At 32.5% G+C, this 20,764-nt stretch overlaps 1 protein-coding gene across 1 annotated transcript in view; it reads right to left on the reverse strand.

Annotated features, from left to right (window-relative positions):
- Positions 1-20,764, reverse strand: part of LOC132717994 (nuclear pore complex protein Nup98-Nup96-like) — a gene marked incomplete at its 5' end in the record, with an annotated part of 32,072 nt that overhangs the window by 600 nt on the left and 10,708 nt on the right. Inside the window, 18 exon segments of the mRNA XM_060701604.1 lie at positions 201-299; positions 684-784; positions 2,598-2,737; positions 3,287-3,410; positions 4,075-4,204; positions 4,855-5,010; positions 5,304-5,564; positions 5,953-6,089; positions 6,667-6,846; positions 7,367-7,482; positions 7,922-8,017; positions 8,263-8,407; positions 9,468-9,610; positions 10,191-10,496; positions 11,221-11,379; positions 12,105-12,242; positions 13,314-13,539; positions 20,067-20,177. Of these exon segments, the coding sequence (XP_060557587.1) occupies positions 201-299; positions 684-784; positions 2,598-2,737; positions 3,287-3,410; positions 4,075-4,204; positions 4,855-5,010; positions 5,304-5,564; positions 5,953-6,089; positions 6,667-6,846; positions 7,367-7,482; positions 7,922-8,017; positions 8,263-8,407; positions 9,468-9,610; positions 10,191-10,496; positions 11,221-11,379; positions 12,105-12,242; positions 13,314-13,539; positions 20,067-20,177 (2,768 nt within the window).

The following is a 20,764-nucleotide window of genomic DNA, read 5'->3' on the forward strand; positions in this document are numbered from 1 at the left end:
CAATAAAGGCCATTGATTTTGCCTTCTTCAAATTGTGTATCTTTTTCAGACAGTTGCACTAAAGGTTTTTCCTAGTATTAACATACAGAAGTAAATGTCTTGAATGCATTTTTAATCTAAAGTCAAGGTCATCTTCTTTTTCTTACACTAGAAGCTGAACTATGTAGGAAAGTTTATAATGAAATATTACAAAAGCTTACCTCATTGGAGGCTGGGGCTCCCCATTGGCTTCAGCTTGAAATGTGAGAATCAGGCGTAAAAAGTTTGTCGCTTTCTTTCCCATTTCTGACTGACACAATCTGAAAATATACATTTATTTGACATAAACTGGTTTTGCAAAAAGAAAAAAACAACAACAGAAATTAGATTTTGAAATTATACCAGTCCATTGTGTACAATAATGTAGTCTCTTGGAACTTTTTTTAAAAAGAACTATCCTTTAAAATACTGTTAGAGCTAGACATCTGTATATTAACGTAAGAAGTAGAAGAAAAAGATAATGTGATATTTAAGTTAAAAATTAATGTTTAAATAATCACATATCTATTGCCCTATAGGACAAGGTGATCAAACAATTGGCTGGAAAGAAAATCTTTATCAGAGTAATTCTTCTTTTTCTTTTGTACATGTATAGATTTTATATTAATCATATTTAATTATATCTTAAGAAGATTAAACTCTACCTGTCCTTGGAGTTTCTACATGGAATACTTCCCACTTTAGTACACAATGATTTCACTTCAGGTAGTAGTTTGTCTAATTCATACAAGTTTGGCTCACCAGCCTATAACAAATTAAGATGTGCAAGATATTTTTTTCATACACCAAGACAATACTGGAATACACACATAGTATACCTATCAAAATATCAAGGTTTTGATGACCCTATAACTCAAATCAACAGCAGCCATGTATATAAAACTATGTAAACATCGCGATTATCCAATGAAAAGCAACGTTACAAATGTGCAGTATTATAAAAACTATATAATTATATATGGATGCTGTCAATTTATGAAGTTATTTTTTTTCAAATTAAGAAAATTTGCTGTATTATAAAAATGTCTGCTTGTTTTTCTGTTGTCCCCCCCCCCCCCCCCCCAAGGATTTTTAACTCATTTTTGGTCATATCTTGGCAATCAAAACAACCTAACATGCTTTCGTGGATAACTAACCAATAATTACCAATTTCTCAGCAAGTGACCCTCTTGTAATTAAACATGATTTCTGAATCAGCAGTAAGAGACAAATGACCATTAGACTAATTATCACAGAGAAATTCTGCCTTGCTAAAGGATCAAACCATCAACCCCTGGAATATCTGTGTCAGTGCAAAAAGTTCATTGAACAAGAGCTGTCCGTAAGACAGCGCGCTCGACTTTTTTATTGCTTGCCAATAAAAAAAGTTTTTGCAGTAAAAGGCAATACAAGAATCTCTGTATTTTTAAAGTGAACAATGGCCATGAGCATTAAGATATTTAGTGAAGAATTATTTTACTGAATTGTGTGATACCCTTGAACACTGCAGCAAAGTTTGAAATGTTTAAGTCAAAAGAGGGCTGGTAAGAAAGAAAAAAAAACTGAGTTGAGCCTTAAATAAATTTAATAGTATTAAACCCACTTTGAGAGAATAAGGTATTTTTACGTCACTCAGAACACCTTGGTAAATGACATAATAACATAATTTTTCAAGAAATCTATGCCAAGGAAGCAGTATATTTTTGTACAATCAGCATAATATATAGATTTGACTTTGTATGTGAAAGTATTATAGTTACCTTATAATACAAGTAATAGATAAATTTTATCAAGCTTTAGTGCTTGCCTATAATACAAAACATTGACAGTTAAGGGCCATAATTCAAATAAAATCTTTGACAGAATTACCTTCTCCTGGACATGTTTGGGAATCATGATTGTAAACAAGTATTCCAACTTTCAAATTAATATCTCAAACAGTTCAGTCAAAAAGTGGACTGGTACTAAAAACTTAACCAAGATTGTAAGTCGATAAAAGGCCTTAATTTTTAAAACAAATCCTTGACAGAGTTACCTTCTCTTGCGTACAGATGGGGGTAATGATGTGAAATAGCATTAAAAGTTTCAAAGCAATATCTCAAAGGGTTAAGGCAATAAGTGGATTTTACCGATATTCAATGTATTTTCTAAGTCAAAAAGGGGCATAATTCTGTCAAAAACCTTGACAGAGTTATGTCCTCTTGTCTGTTGATGAAGGTCGTGATGGTAAACAAGTATGGTCAGTTTCAAAGCAATACCTCCAATGGTTTTGAAATAAAGTGAGGTGGTACAAAAAACTTAACCAAGCTCAATACACTTTCTAAGTCAAAAAAGGGCCATAATTCTGTCAAAAACCTTGACAGAGTTATGTACTCTTGTCTGTAGATGGAGGTTATGATGGTGAACAAGTATGGTAAGTTTCAAAGCCATACTTGTAATACTTCTGAAATAAAGTGGGGTGGTACGAAAAACTTAACCAAGGTGTGACGCCAACGCCGACGCCGGGGCGAGTAGGATAGCTCCCCTTTTCATAGAAAAGTCGAGCTAAAAAATGCATAGTAAGCAATAAATTTATGTACCTTAGAAAGTTGCTTCATACTATTAGAGATGTTAATATACTCCAGGTAAACACTTCCAGCAATATGCCAGTCTAATATTGTAGCACTTCGAACGGGGGCAGATAACTCTGCCAGGAACTCGTACAAGTAGTCATGACGTTCTGGAATAAACATTAAACCAATAATTATAGTCAATCATGTTACACCTAAAATACGAGTGTTAAAACACCAACCTGAATATTTTTTCTTTTACTGTGCACTATATGTATATCAAGAGCAATACATGCTTGTTTTATAAGAGCTAGGGATGGCACCCTCAATCTCATAAATACATGGTTTACTCTATCTCAAGGCCAAATAAGATTAAGTACAGTTGGGAAACAACTAAAGATTTCCTAACTGACCTTCAGGAAAATTAAAGTGCTGTTGCATTACATGAGGATATAGAATATCCAGCAGAGCCATGGTCGTGGTTAATACATTAGACTCGAAGTCTTAGGATTCCTAGTCGCGTGGGTTCAAACCCTGTCAGGAGCAAGCCATCATATCCTTGAACAAGAAATTTTACACTTATTGCTTTTTAATGATTGGTTAAAAGAACTAATAAAGAGTGTGTCTGTAAGCTTATAACTTCCTACATAATCAAACTAAAATAAGTTGTGTATAAACTAAGAGTCAGATGAAAGAAATTTATAAACATATAATCATACCATGTATAATTGCATCAGGGGCTATATATCTCATTATAACCTCATGACTTTTATTCCATTGTCCAGCCTTTAATAAATGCCAGGCTTCTTCTTGAGGCTTGGATTCATAGTTTGCTCTCAGTGCCTGAAATCAGATATATACATGTAATAATGTTATTATAATGTTCATAATGTGACTCGTAGCATCTGCTTTTTTGATTATCAAGAATGTTTCTTTCCTTGCATTTGCCACTCTATTAAGATCACAGGTCAATTGACATAGATAAAATCGGCCCACCCTACAAGTATCTCTGAATAAGTCAGCTGTTTAACCAATTCACTAGAACACTTAGCTCTAGAATTTCTGCTTTAAATCAGGCTGATTGTTTTATAGCCTTGAAACATAAGCCAACTTGTGAGGAGTTGTAATTTTTTTTTTTTTTTTTTGAAGTCACATTTACAGTATCAAAGTCATATGGCAAATTTTCCAGTCCTTCTGATCGAAGAAGACCTCAGGTGTCTTCCATGCATTATTTTAGACACAAGCAAGCACCAACCTTTCTTAAGCTAACTTTATCACATGAAAATCTTATGTTTCAAGGGTGATATTTACCCCAAGCAGTGAAGGTCAAATTATTCGATGTTAGCATCTCACTTACATGCCTTATATATCCATTTGAAAAAAAGATTACTCAAAAGTTAATACTGTTTGACAGTTTTCTCTGAAAAGAACAGAGAAGCAAATTATTTAAACTTGCAAAGGATCAATATATTGAATAATATATATATATATAGTTGTATACAATTACCTTAGCACTATGTATCCATTCAAGAGGTACCAACAAACGTTCATTCAATAATTCCTCTTTCTCTATGTATAACTCAGATGATGACAACTGAATGTGACGATTTAGAATGTTGCGCACAGCTGATTCTCGACTGAAAAACATTAATCAAAATATCCTAAATACCTTCTACCAACATGTTTCTATCTGATGTATATAAGCAAATATTTAAAATATAAATTCTAATATGATAAAATTTAATCATAGACATTCCAAACAGAAAATAAGTGTGTCAAGTTGATCTAATTTGTCCTTAAATTAAATTTCCAATTCCTTATAATTTGACTATTTCTTAAAGAAATACATGTATATAAAATTATTGTGTAAATGTACTTGAAAGTCTGCTTTACCTCTAAAGTTTTATTGCAAGATTATGTATTTGTTATGGGTATTTTTGTGAACTTCTCCAGATTTTTCTTCCAGATGAATTTTAATTTAACAACAATCCACTAGCATTTAAAACAAAGGTTTAGTTTTCCTGAATTTGATTGAAATCCATTAATATATTTTGAACAAACACAACCAAATAACAGTAATGCAATCTGATACAATTTTTTTACATATTTTCTTGGGTGTATATGCGTTAATATGGAGATATTGAAATCATATCGCACAAATATCAAGTAATATCAACTTGAACGCTAAGTTGTATCTATTTAAGAATCTTTCATAAGTCACTATGAGAGATGATGCCATTAACTTCACTGATATATTATTTTTGTTGCAGTCAATAATGATAATTACCTGATAGGGTTTTCAATGTGTAATGCCACAAACACTGCCCACTCCCAGAGGTCTAGAGATTCCAGGTGTGCTGCGAAGTTCATATGTAGACTAGCTCTATGGTACGCTGACAGGTGATTGTACGATAAACTTTGAAGCACTTGACTTAAATGCCAGCTGTAAATAGAACCAGATGTACTGTACAACATAGTAAATAAAATATTTATCAGTCAGGATTAATATAAGAACTATATGCATATTGGGGATAATGTGTAAAAAAGTTTCAAAGCACAGTACAATGTATTGAATTCTTCAAATAATATACCCAAATTAAACCAGTAACATAAGGCATTTGTACCTCAGCGGAGTTCCTTTACATAAATAACATATAAACTAAATCCTTGTACCACAACGAAAGATCAATAAATACACAACGAAAGATCAATAAATAGAATTATTCAATAACAAACCTAAGTCTATAATCTAGATGGCTTGCTGTAGACGTAGTAGGATTCAGAAGACGTTCTAACTGATGACATTTCTGACAGTACAGACACAGCAAGTGATAGCATGTATCTCTTACGGAGAATTCCATCTCGCCGGAGTCCTCGGCCTCGATGTACGGCGGTAACGGTGGGCGGGAATATATCTGATTCTCATGTGACCCTTTGAATGCTCGTTCATAAAGTTCTACAGCTTCTTGTATAGGTGCCTCTAGTTGGCAGCAATACCTGTTCATTGAGAAAAAAAGTATTTGAAAGCAATTCAAATTTTTAGTCACATTTAAGTAAATATACAATCTTATAATCATTTCCTAACTACTAACAAAATCTCTGTTTTCATGTATAAAATCGTGCACATCTTAGTATGCCAACTATATAGTTCTTTTGATTTGCCCAAGTTTATCCTGGTGGCATATGTCTGTTGTTAAACATATTATTAGTAATCTTGTAAGAATTTGTATGAAATTAGTGCCATTACAATAACCTAGAGCTTGACTAAAAATACAATTTAACTTGAATATACATCTGCACTAGAAACATGCATAATATTATGATCTTTCTAATGTTTAATTCATGCAAAAAGCCAAAAAGCAAACAAAACACCCAGATCATTTACCATAAATGCAATGCCAATGCTCTCTTCCAGTCCATTCCTTCACATGTATTTATTGTCACAGTATTACAAGGCAACACAAGTTGTCCGGCCAATAAACTGTAAATCTTCAGCCTTGTCTGATTGTAGAAAGTATCATCCTGAAAAGCAAAAAGAACTGGGCATTTACAGCAATGTCATATAACATGGTACAAAATTAGAATGTCAAAATGTATTTTTTCCAGACATGAACATATAGTTTGTTATGACAAGAGCTGTCAGCAAGCACAACTATTCTCAGTGCTTGATAATAACACAAGATCATAGATAATGTAGAATTTTCTAGGTTCAAAACGGGCCATAATTCTGTCAAAATCCAAGTTAGAGGTATGGTCCTTGAAAAATGACCTCCTACTATGATCTGAAATAAGTGTGTGATGTTTAAATTCATCCCTTACATGCGTTTTTGAGACATCAACTTATTTGCAAAAGTGTGACACCAATGCCTTGGTGCGTTCAAAAGCTCTCCCTATTCTTCCAATAGTCAAGCTATAACCATTACTGTCCTGCTACTAGTATAACAAATGTCAACCAAGTCTGTTACTTAAACAATGTCATGACTGTATGAAATAGTCTTACTATTTTTCAATAAGTCAAGCAAAACATCTACTCTGTAAAAGTTTCTCATTTTCTATGCATTTTATATAAAAGAAATAATCTGGGTTTTTTATTACTTACCCCAAGCTCAATTAACTCTTCCAGTTGTTTTGAGACCATCTGTCTAGGTAGGTAGTTGCTTACAGCCTCAGCAAGCAGAAGTGCGAGTCTGTGATCGCCAGACTTCTGTGCCAAATTGCATGCCTCTGTTACTTGATGGCCTGTCAGACAACTCAAAATGGCTTGTAGATGACCTTGGTCCTGTATTCAAATGTAAGTATACAAAATTTCATGCTCCAAAAATATGTCAAATAAAAGCATAAAATTTCCTTCACAATCTTTTTCACTTTTTGGTTTTGCAAAATTTGAGAAATGTTACAAACATCTTTTGTCCTAATTTATATTGATACTATTTTCCATTTTTATATTAATATAATGACATTTTGGAAAGGAATTACTGCTTATTTCAACTTCACCCAAAGGCACTATTTCACCCTTACCCCAATAAGAAAATAGTAACTGATTCTTCCAAACTTTGAAAATATACACCCAAATTGAAGGTAAATTTTTAGCTTCAATTGTTGGAATATCATAAAGGCAAGGTTTGCTTTAGTAATATTTTTCGAACATTGAAACATTCTTCCTTAATAATACACTTTCAAAAGTATAATTAAAGAAACTTATAAACCCTTGTTAAGACAACTATATACAATTATTTTCTAACTATTATACTTTTATATTTGTATAATCAAAATAATTATGCATAAACTCGTTTACCTACCTTATATTTACTTTCTTGAACTTCCTCTCTGATTATATCGGCTGATACAGAAGACAGCCATCTTGTGAATGCCTCTCTACGAGCATTGTGGTATAGGTATGAATCCCTCTCAACATCTAAATAAGGAAAAGAGAAAAATAACTCTAATGGGAAAACACTGTAACCCTTAAAATTGCTATAATTGTAAAATGGACTATTTCTGCTATGAAAATTGATCTATGCATTGTTAGTTTGAGTTTCAATATTAATATCCATGAAGTTGAACTTGTATAAATGTGCAGAATTTCTTATATACTGCAACATCATTAATATTTGTGGGAACTAATTTTCCTGGTTTTTTTTTGTAAGAATCAAACAAAATTTCATTTCATCTGCTGTAAGATATTTTTGCATCACATTTTTACATTTTACTTTTTGGAAAAATAAACAGTCCACAAATTTATGAACGCATGAAAATATTCTTTGTGACAAAACCACGAAATTTCATGCCCACAAAATTAAGCGAATTCACAGTAATCTTTCAAAGATGTATATGTTAAATATCTTCATACTAACCTGTATCTTTAAACTCTGGCATATTTCCCCATAATGCTACACAAAGGTCCCACACCATACCCATATGTTTCACACTAGCCTCATCTGGATGGGAACCTGCATAAATAAACAAAATAGCATCAAGGACTATATTTATCTTGTTCTCAAAGTGGCTTGGCTACCAAAAACGTTTCAGTGAGCTCTCAAAATATTAATTAATTTTCCTTTAATTTCATCAATGTAACATAGAATCTTCCTTAAATTTATTTTGCTAAATTTCATATGGAAATTTGCTTCAATCACTCTAAATCTTACATAATAAAATTTGACTGTAGAAATATGAATTGTAGCATTTGTCATACCTAATGTTTCTAGTTCATCTTGATTTCTCTCAGCATATTGATGCAAGGCCTCTACTCCAACAGATGGAGTAAATACAGGACAGTTGCCTTCCCTTGTACTCCTTGAATGAACCAATTGTATCTCTAACATTTCACGGTGATTTTGCTGAAACAAAAATATTTATTTATGATTTTTCACTGAGATATTTTTCATATCACACACTACATATCAACCTCTGTATTTTACTCACTACAGACTGCATATCTCTGTATATTACACTCTGTATATCATTGTATTTCACCCACTAGAGATCACTCTCAGCATATCACGCACTACACATCACTCACTGTATATCAGTCACTGCATATTACTCACTGTATATCACTCAGTGTATTTCTCTCACTGTATATAACTCACTACAGATAACTTGCGGCACATCACTCACTACACATCACTCACTGTATATCAGTCACTGTATATTACTCACTGTATATCACTTAGTGTATTTCTCTACATATAACCTGCAGCATATCATTCACTACACATAAAATATCTGTTAATTACTCACTGTGTATATCACTCACTTCAGATCACCTCACAGTGTATATCACTCACTGTGTATATCACTCACTGTGTATATCACTCACTACAGATCACTCACTGTGTATATCACTCACAACAGATCACTCACTGTGTATACCACTCACTGTGTATATCCTTCACTACAGATCACCTCACAGTGTATATCACTCACTGTGTATATCACTCTCTACAGATCACTCACTGTGTATATTACTCACTGTATACCACTCACGGTCTTTAATATATCATTTACTTAAGATCACTCACTGTATATCACTCACTACAGATCACTGTATTTCGCTCACTGTGTATATCACTCACTACAGATCACTTACTACAGATCACTGTATTTTGCTCACTGTGTATATCACTCACTACAGATCACTGTATTTCGGTCACTGTGTATATCTCTCACTGTGTATATCACTCACTACAGATCACTCACTGTATATCACTCACTGTACATCTCATTTATTGTATACAAATATTTTTGTATATTGCTCACTTATATCACTCTACAAATTTCATTCAAAGTACATCACTCACTCCATTTTAAGCCTCTGATTTTCTTTAACTATTAATTACTTACACCATACCGCTAACAAACACTTAAAGAATATGAAATAACACAGTATTAACTTACAATGACAGTTTTGTCGATAGATTGTATATGATCAGCAATGTTGATTTTCTGTAAATGTACGTTCCAGCGTGTCTCCCCCTGTGTCGGGCTCCGTTTCTGACCTCCGGCAAATAAACTAAATGTGTTTGTAGGCTTTTCCTCCTCTGTTAAATGAACATAGTTAAAACTTGCAGTTAAATTTCTCATTGTTTTAACACACTGCAGCCATTAGATACTGTTTTATTTTTTAAAAGGGGCTTAAAACTATTAACTACAATATAAGAAATACAATGAACCTTAGTAGATTTTCTGATATTTCATGCAAAAAATATTTGACAAACACTGACAATTTAAATAACAAGATAAGATTAGATATACCCACTGGCCTTACATGGCAACATCAACAGTGGGTGGTAATAGATATGTAACAAGACCTGTCAGCAGACAGAACACTCCACTTTTTTTAGTACTGATATTTAATTAAAAGCAACATAGAAATAGGGATATAATATAGGGGTTTAACATCGCACCAACACAGAACAGGCCATATGGCAACCTTTCAGCTTTAATGGTGGAGGAAGACCTTAAGTGCCCCTCTGTATATTGTTTCAGTCTACAAATGGGAACCTGAGTAGAAATACAGACATTCTGTAACCTTGCTGAATAGCTTTCTCACATGTATAATCTGATGACGCTATAAAAACAAATTATTTCCACCATTAAGTACATATATATACAACCTACCAGAATCTTTAGGTTGTACAATGTCTCCACAATGAGCCAGGGTCCAGCCTGGTCCCCAACCAACACGGAATGATCTTCCCATAAACATGCCAGCATCTACGAGAAGTTTCTGCTTCATGTGAGTGAAACTCTCCGTTATTGTTGGAATGACCTTTTCAACCCTAGCCCCAACAACTCTTTGCTGATAATCTTGTGGTGTCATGCCACTCTCTAGTAACATGTACTCCTTTACAGGTGGGTGGAAGGTCTGAGGCGACCTGGTAGCTCTGATCGGCTCTGGAGTAATGAGTCTGGGAGAAAATAAACCTGCAAAATATCATAAGATTTTTCAACACAACATCATCTCTGAGTTCTTTTTAATACAAGCAATTATACCTCTTTCTATTGAATCTGTACAATGAAGCTGTCCTTAAAATCCAGAACTGTCCATTTCAAGTTCTTTTCTGACTTAAATGTAAAATAAATACAAATGTGAAGCGGACAAAAAATGTATCTAGGTCAGACTGTTGATAAGGTTTATCACCATAAATATTGTAAGAGGTTTTTAGAAGATTGCAAATAACTATTATCAATACAAAAGACTCCAAATGATTCTATTAACATATTAGCAAAATGTCCTTTCTCTCTAAAAAAATGTATAAATGCAAAATCATCACATTTGTGGGGCACTAAATTTTGTGGTTGTCCTGGATAGTTCAATCCACAGATTTGAGATCCAAATCAATTTCAGTTTGTCTGCTGTAAGATTATTTTGCATGACATTATTTACATTTTAACTTTTAGAAAAATAAACAGTCCTCAAATTTAAGTACCAACAAAAATTATCTTTGTGAAAAAACACAAAATTTCATGCCCACAAAATTAAGTGAATTCACAGTAATTTACAAACGTGGATTTGATTTGTCTTGATCTCACTTCAGTTACCAAACAAAATCTTTTTAAAACAACAAAGTATTTCACTCTAATTGCTTGTAAGAAATGCTAATATATATCAAATAATCTTGATATATAAGCTCTTGATAATACTTACTCTTTTCTTTACTTATTTCCTTTTGCGGCACATTAACAATTTTGACTGGTGACATGTATTTCGATTTCAGGCTAGAACTGAACAGACTGGGACTATCCACCTGTCTAAGCAATGGTGAACCAATCTGAGAACCTTGCTTCTTGGAAAACATTGAACCGTCTGAAAGATGAATCAATAATCTGTATACTGCTGTAATTTTAAGTGCATGTGTACTTACTTTAAAAGAACCTTACATAAGAAAATGTGGGTAATTCAGAAAAATATATTTAAAATATTTGCTTTACATCCTTTGATACAATTTCATTGAAAATAATACAGGTTACCTGCATGATTAGTATATTTACACCAGCAATATACAGTAGTACATGTGTATCTATTTATGAGAGCAAATTATAGTTGATATGGGTTTGCATTTAAATGAAAAGAATTGCTTTCCAATTAGACCGAGCAGTTTTGAGAGTACTTTTACATTATATTTATTTACTTTTTAATGCAAAGAAAAAAGTTAACCTACATTCAACATTGGTAAGTTTGTACCTGAAATGTTGGATGAAGACCTCAGGTGACCCTCCATGAATATTTTAGGCATAAGTGGGAAAAATGGAGTACAATTTCTACCTTGCATAAGCTAGCCGGATAGCTTCCTCACAGGAAAGAACAAGAAACGTGTCCTCTGTTTTGTCAATCTATGGATGAACAGCTTGAAAGACTGACGAGGGCAGTCTATATGACTGACCCTAAAGAGCGAGGGCATAGTAAAAAAATCCCTGGTGGGTTTCGTAGTCATAGAAGTGGAACGGCACGTGATTCGTGTCACTGACCTGACTAAACGGCCAAAGAAGGCCCTAAGAATAAGTTTCATTATAAAATCAAATTTCACTTACCAAATGCAGGGACAGGGGCATCCTCGTCACCAAAGAATGACGCTTTCATCACCTGCATATTTCGAGCATCGACACCCATACTGGTTGCTAAGCGATGAGATGATGGTTGCTCATCTGCTATATCAAAATCTTCATCATCTACAATTACAACAATATTTGTATAAGGTCTAGTGGTCTACATTCTCAAACATTTAGGAAGAATACACACAATTGTATAGCTAACAAATAACATAATAAATTAAATTTCATCTTCAATTTTACAAACATTTTTTTCATATCAAATTATCAAGTTGATTAAACATTCATGTTAACCATGAAAAATGTTGTGAGGGAATCTAAATATAGCTGTCAACGGTGACAATAGCTGATTTTATCTCATTTCAATATGACCTTGGCATTGAGGTCCGGAGTCTTTTAACCATTTTATATAAATTATCATTCTTAAGCTATTTCATTTCATTAAAAAGTCCTTTATTAATCAATTAGGGCTCAAAAATCCTTTAATTTCCTTTTGACTAAATAATAGCTTTAAGAAAACATTTTGTATTTTGTGCCCTTCCCCCTTTTTACTAAATATCAACTTATAGAAACCTTTGTGAATCTTATGCCACTACCCCATGCTGAATAAATAAATAAATCCCACTGAAAAACAGCAATATTGGTATGTCTGAATATGCATATACAATCAACAACTTTTAGTAACATTAATTATTTTCTCAAAATGGTAGCTTGAAGCTTATTTTAGCCACATTTTCACCACTTCCTGGACTAACCAATTAGAAGAAACCCCTTGAGGAAAAAAGTTTGGTCATCAATTGACCTTAGTATGGTTTGAACACATATGATAAGTGGCTTGAGAGATAGACCTCTTAACCATCATACTGACCCTCCTCTGTATTTTAACTCTCGCATCAAGAGTCACTTGTCTACAATAGCTTAGTTTTATGGTGCACAAAGACAGTATTGGTCATATGGTGCTGAAGCAGTATAGATAATTTTGGCAAACCTCAGGTGTTACAAACTTAAAAGCAACACCTGGGGTCAAAACCACCTCACCTGGTGGAGCTAAGAGATGCATAGACTAGATTTGTTTGAACCTATTAAGCTGCCTCTTACAATCACACAAAGATTAACGGTGGCTGCAATTCTTATGCCTCAACCATTAAAGGCAACCCTTAAGCCACAAGGGGTTACAATTTCGTAACTTACCAAGTTCTCCTACTATCTCACTAGTTCCCCCTTGTGAAGGTTCCGATATCTGATTATCATCATCCCCCATGGGAACCTCGGTCCTCATAGTGCCACTCCCATCACTATCCTCGTCTGGGCCAACTGTGAACTTTGCCACCTGTCTGCCAGCCCCTGCATGTGTAAGTGAAGCCCCCGTTTTCGAAGCATCTAGCTGTTTCTGTTTCTCCAGGTGAAGTTTTTGTTTCTGTTCACAAAAACAATGGTTGACGATGGTTGAAATGAAATTAATGCAATGAACTGTAACTTTCCATATAACAAAAATAATAGTAAAATTTTGCTGCTCTTAAATATAAACCATTCACTATGGGCAGCAACTCTAATTATACTAACATAATTTTAAATGATTCACTGGGCTCCAAGACAATGCAAAGCCACAAAACATTTTGTAAGAAAACCAGACATGTCTTATACTCTCAAATATATGGCTTTGCTATGACAGAAAGAACAATGCAATTATATTCCTCTTCTTTTCTTTACAGATAATACTGAAATTCCAATGCAAGTTGCCTTTAACTTTGGTTAAATTATTCTAGCTGTTAGTTTGGTATAACATTTGTTTCAAATATTGGGGGTTTCTTTGATATTTTGTTACATATTAATAGACCATTACATAAATTTCAATGATATTTGCTCAAGAGTTTTATTTAGGAGCAGACTTTATGGAATCAAGTTAAGCCACCTTTTAACATGATTTCATCACAGTTGTAATCTCATATCACATACTTTATTATCATTCATACATATGCATCTCTCTAGTTATTCATCCAAATAACATCTACAATGATGTAATTGATCTAAATTAATACTCTCTTTAATTGGCTTGTGGTTGTGGATTTTTTGTTTGTTTGGGGAGAATATGTTAGGTTTGTTCTCATACCAACACTTAAAAGGTTAAAAGCTGTCTTTCATGCTTATCTGATGGCGACTCTTTGTGCCTAACATTCTGGCCCTACAATGCTGGCATAGGTCTTTTTGGTTTATCTTTATAACTAGTAATAAGTTTTTTTTTCTGTATTTGTAACAAACATATGTAGTTAATCTAGGTTTTTTATGAGAATTGTTGACATACGTAATCAGAAATTTCATTCTTTTTTCCATGTCTGTCATTGAAGTTTTTTTTGTATTGGCTCAATTAAAACAAATATTTATGTTCACTGCTAAATAAAATTTTGTTGTGTTTTGTATTTTATTGTAATAAATGCCACTAAAGATCTAAGGGTCAATTAAATATCTTAGAAAAAAGGACCCAAATCAAAATGATCTACTGGTATCTACAGAATGAATTTAGGATTTAAGTACAAGTTAGAAAACAAATTTGATTTTATTTTATTAGAACACCACAAATTAAATTAATATTTTGCAATAGATAATTTGTAAAACATGCATTTTCATTACTATTATCAGTACTATGATCAATTATTATCATTATCAGTATACCTACAATTACTTGAATTTATATGTTAAAACAAATCCTATATTAGACTATTTAATTTAATAAATAACAAAGGAAAAAACATTATTACATCAAATTTTGAAGGACATTAAAACCTTTTCTAGAATAATGTTAAAACATATCCTTAAAATTTTGCCAAATATATGAAAACTAGAAATGTGTCATCACGCCACGGATGCCCCCGCATGCAGCCAAAATTTCAAATGTTATAATATTTAGTTCCAAATTTGTTTGCACAAATTATTTTTTTCATTCTAAGTTCAAAGCCCTTAAAACTTTTCAATGTTAACACAAACCATTTTTATACAATGTTCAAGGCACTGAAATTATAATTCAGTCTTAACCTTTTAAAAATAGCATATTGCATATTTGTAGCCAACATAATGGCTATATACATTTCCACAAAAGTATGAGTGCTGAAACTGAAAGTTCAAAATTTTTCCAACATTCAGGAAAGATAAGTTTGTCTAAAATCATTGAACCACGACCAAATTCAAACTTAAACTGCTTATTCCTAAGATGTATCTATATTATTTTCAAAGTGAAAGGGACATAACTCTGCCAAAAAATCATCGAACCATGACCAAATTCCAACTTGACCTGCGCATTCCTTTGACATATCCATATGTCAATTTTGAGTTGAATATGTAACACTGTTGGGTTGATAATAAACAGAAACTGTAAATTTCATATCATTTTCAAAGTGAAAGGGGCATTACTCTGCCAAAAATCATTGAACCATGACCAGATTCGAACTTGGTCTGCGCATTCCAAAATCATATCCATATGTCAAATTTGAGTTGAATGTGTAATATTGTTGGGGAGATAATAAACGGAAACTGAAAATTTCATATTATTTTTAAAGTGAAAGGGGCATAACTCTGCCAAAAATCATCGAACCATGACCAAATTTGAAATTGACCTGCGCATTCCTTTGACGTATCAATATATCAATTTTGAGCTAAATGTGTTGTACGATTGGGGAGATAAGAACGGAAACTGAAAATTTCATATTATTTTCTAAGTGAAAGGGGCATAACTCTGCCAAAAATCATTGAACCATGACCAAATTTGAACTTGACCTGCCCATTCCTTTGACGTATCCATATGTCAAGTTTGAGTTGAATGTGTTGTACCATTGGGGAGTTAATGAATGGAAACTGAAAATTTCATATTATTTTCAAAGTAAAAGGGGCATAACTCTGCCAAAAATCATCGAACCATGACCAAATTTGAACTTGACCTGTATTTTCTCATGACATATCAATATGTCACGTTTGAGTTGAATGTGTTGTACCGTTGGGGAGATAATGAACGGAAACTGAAAATTTCATATTATTTTCAAAGTAAAAGGGGCATAACTCTGCCAAAAATCATCGAACCATGACCAATTTCGAACTTGACCTGTATTTTCTCATGACATATCCATATGTCAATTTTGAATTGAATGTTTTGAACCGTTTGGGAGATAATGAACGGAAACTGAAAATTTCATATTATTTTCAATGTAAAAGGGGCATAACTCTGCCAAAAATCATCGAACCATGACCAATTTCGAACTTGACCTGTATTTTCTCATGACATATCCATATGTCAAATTTGAGTTCAATATGTGCAAGGGTTATTAAGATAATGAACGGAAACTGATGATGACGGAAGGACGGAATGACGGAATGACGAAACAGGGTAACACTATATGCCCCTGCCATTATATGGCGGGGGCATAAAAATAAATTATCTATAAACAAGTGATGATATAAATGATTTTAATCACTCTCTATGAATAGTTCAGTAATATCACAATTTTATAAAGTTATTATTTAAAATATGATGAACAAGATCAACAAGGAAAGGCGTCATTCAATGAACCGACATAACACAACCCCCACCCGACCCAGCAACAAGAGCCAGTGGCAAGGAGCCCAGGAGGACCCCAAACAAAAGCAGGACAGGGCACAAGGCAGAGCATGGGCAAGTAACCACTAAAATCATAAATAATTAGTAACTTATAAGGAACTTAAAGAAAACAAACAAATGATTGAAAAATAGACCCTTAATGTCAAAGGACAAAGGGGAAGGATACAGGAGACCCGGGGAAGGGAGGGGATAAATAAAAAGTTACATGATGCAAATTTATTTCATTGTCAAGCTGAGATAAATTAGTTGTGTATTTCAAAAGATTGACTATTTTAATGATCATTGAATAATAATTGATAATTAGAAATGTTTAGGATTCTGGATAAGATATAAAAACTGCCTAAAATATAAAGACTGTCCCACTCTTAAAATTGAACATAACCGATAATTCCGACAGGTATTTATGTGGGTCACAAGGGTCATTGATTACTCAGGTGACGTATATTATAAAATTGAAAACTGTAGTTATTTCAATTTACCTGAACACCCGCCATTTATTCTTTGACTGACACAATGCCACTTTAATTTGTGGAAACATCATAATATTGTTACTCAATATTTTTACAATTTTGTTGTGCCAAAATTTATTTAGGAGTCATCTTATGAAAATTGTTCAATCCAACAATTAAGATTTAAACCAACAATATTCACAAAGCGTAAGTTATAGAAATACAATATAATTGTAAACATATATTAACAGACACCACAATAAATTATTACACAATAATATCCATGTGTCATTATTGTTAACTCATAGAAAAAATGAAAATGAAACAAATAAAAAAATGATAAATTTCTATATTATTTTATTCGTAGTAATGGTCATATGACAACTTTCCAGCTTTCCTAGTCGAGACAGATCGCAGGTGTCCTTTTGCCTACTATTTCAGGCACAAACTGGCACCTGAGTAGAACCATCAAACTTTTATATGCCAGCTGGAAAGTGTCCTTAAATATAAGAATGATGAATCTTACATTTCTAACAGGGATCAAACTCACAGTGGAGATCAACACAAGTGTTTTAAAGTCAGTTACCTTTACCACTTGACCATGAAGGACTCTACATTTCAAAATTTAGGCCATAAAGTGGCAAAACAGTCAAAGATCCATGATGAAATAATTAACAATATAAAAACAATGCTAAAATCATAAAATTATTGTAACAAGACACACAAACAAAAAAGCTTTATTAAAGACCCACCATGACTAAACACATTACATTTCCTTGTCTCTAGCACTATATCACATTACATAATTAGAGAAAACTTTAAATTACACTTAATCCTTTTACAAATAGCAGATGCTTTTATAATGGCAAAAAAAAATCTTTAAAAAAACATTTGCTTCTGAATAAAAATTGGAAAATGTTTAAAACAAGGCAAAGTGTGGTCATGGTGGGTCTCTTAAATTGAAAAAACAAAAACAACATGCATCTCTATAATAAAATGATCATGAAATTATATTACAGCAAACAACATGTCCGGGAAATATTTGAATATGAGTTTGATAAAAATAAAAATTTTCCACTTGAAGTTTTAATACCTTTTATTAAAATTCATAATGTAAAATAAAATACATGTTAAAAACACTAGCTGATAAGCATAAGGGGAACATGAATGCAAATAGCTTTCAATTACATGATTAATATGTAATAATATTATTAATATATATGTATATTAGGAATGAAATAAAACATCAATATATAACAGTTTATTAACGCTACAGTAAAACCTGTAGTCCATGTCACAAAAGATAACAGCATTGTGAGAATCCTTTCAAAAAACGCAAACTTGAGTGTACTTGAAATGTGCCATGTAAATTAATCATCTTGGAGCTGTCTTTAAATGATTATCTTATGGATCATTTTATCACATACCCGATTGTGTGATTCCGTAAAAATGATATTGCACGGTCGTGCTTATATTTTTATTCTTTTGTACTATAAACAGTCTTTATTTTTGGTATGTTATTAATAGAATATTATATTCCAGTAGCTTCATTACTGAATTTATTGAACTCCTTGAAGAAATAATATTTTGCTCGCCTGAGGCTAGCATACTATAATTTTATTCATCTTGTTCAATAAATTCAGTAACATTCTCAGTAATTACACTTGTCCGATATCCTCTATATATAGAAGTAATAGATAGAAACACAAATACAAGATGAGGAACACATCATTAAAATAAATAACATTCCTTTCTTTGATAACATTATTAAATTACATATGTAAAAATAAAATTAACATAAATATATCATAGTTTTAGTAAAATCATACAGTGAAACCTGTATTAAATGTTACATAAGATGAAAACCAATGTGAACCCATTTGTCTTCTTACAATGTAACATCTACGTGGGTCATCCAAAAACATACTAAAGATATATTTTACGGATACCAGTATAAAAACATAAAATAAATCATAAATAAGAATATAAAAGATGATAACAAACATCTGCCACCACTCTCTTGTATTACTATCTCCCCTTTAACAAAAACATGTTTTAATATTTTCCAACAAAAAAAAAGTTTTCAAGAATTCCATTACTATATCATGCAGTTTAAGTTAAACACATAAATATATCCAATTCTTAACAGATGTAAAAATATACATTGCTAAGATTTTTGCTCCAGTTCCACAATTGTTCCACGAATTTCCTACTCAAATAAGTATCCTCCATTTTGAACTATTTTCAAACACAATTTTCTCTTGTATTCACAATTTCACTCATATTTCATTTTCAAAACACTGTTTTTTCTCCCGCAGATTTTCACAGTTTCCTCCCCTTAGTTATGACACTGTTAACTCTATCCCTGTAAATGTTTCACCAACATTATCATCCTGGATAAGTCAGTTAATACACTAGGGAATTTATATCTCTTTCACTCCACACAATGTAGACTACTTCGTAAATATCACTATATTATAATTTACTCGTTTCTCACACGATTTCTATTCACAGTTCTGTTTGCATTAATCTTTATGTGTATTTTTATTGGTAACATTTGCCGAAGTCATCGGCCTTGTGTAAAATAACTATGTTAAATTTTCAGAGTTTCAATATTCATTTTAAACAAATCTTTTGTATTGTTTATTACATCTCTATCTGGTTCTAGTATGTCCTTACTCCTTATAAATATTTGAACCCAAAACTTGAATTAGAAAGACTTCATAATTTTTATCCTGAATGAAGAGATCCCAACAATTTTTGTCCTAGTTTTAAGATGCTTGGTCTTAATTTTCTGGTCTTAATTTCTGACAAAGAATTTCTCCTTACTTAGGTTTCATACAAAACTGTCTCGCTACTTTGCGACTACTTTGTACGGATATAGTAACTAACCTGTACGGCTATTTGTTGTTCCTGGGCAAGGCGGAGACGTTTTTTATCCTGTTCTGGCATATCTTCCTCGTCTGAGTCATCAACAAGACCGTACTTTGAAAAATGTTTCACCTGTAAACAGAAAATATTGCCATTAAAATTGAAAGTCTAATTTTCATAACAGAATTTCATATTTCAAAGTTAAAAAAGTTTGATTATTTCTTCCCAATTTTCATTGGAGGTTTAATGAATGAAATATTATATCTTTGTAATTAATCCTTACCAAACTTAATATCTTAAATTGATGTGTCCTTCTATCAATCTAGACAAGACAATTCATCATTTTTACGGTAATTTTCAACATATTTATTGACTGAATAGTGAAAAGCTTGTTGATCTTGGTCTGCAATGGTTGCAATGGTAGATTTTGTAGCCGTCAGCAGGAGCATGGATCAAGTCAGTATAAACTATGTGAAACTGGCTAACTAATTGGTTAACTCTTTTCTACAGTAACCTTACCTTAAACATTTGAAAGCTTTATCATTGATAACTACTTGCCTATACCAGCAAGTGCAATCTGACAAGATTTTATATTTCTAGCTGCTCAATTCTAGTACTTTCATATCAAAACCATTAAAATATCACACACTTGAAATTTCAAAGCAGAACAAGTTTTAGCCGGTCCTGGTAGTTACTGAATCTTCCTATGTGACCAATGC

Source organism: Ruditapes philippinarum, unplaced genomic scaffold (genome assembly GCF_026571515.1).
Source record: "Ruditapes philippinarum isolate M1 unplaced genomic scaffold, ASM2657151v2 ctg1723_1_1_1_1, whole genome shotgun sequence".
In the NCBI taxonomy this organism is placed as follows: domain Eukaryota; kingdom Metazoa; phylum Mollusca; class Bivalvia; order Venerida; family Veneridae; genus Ruditapes; species Ruditapes philippinarum.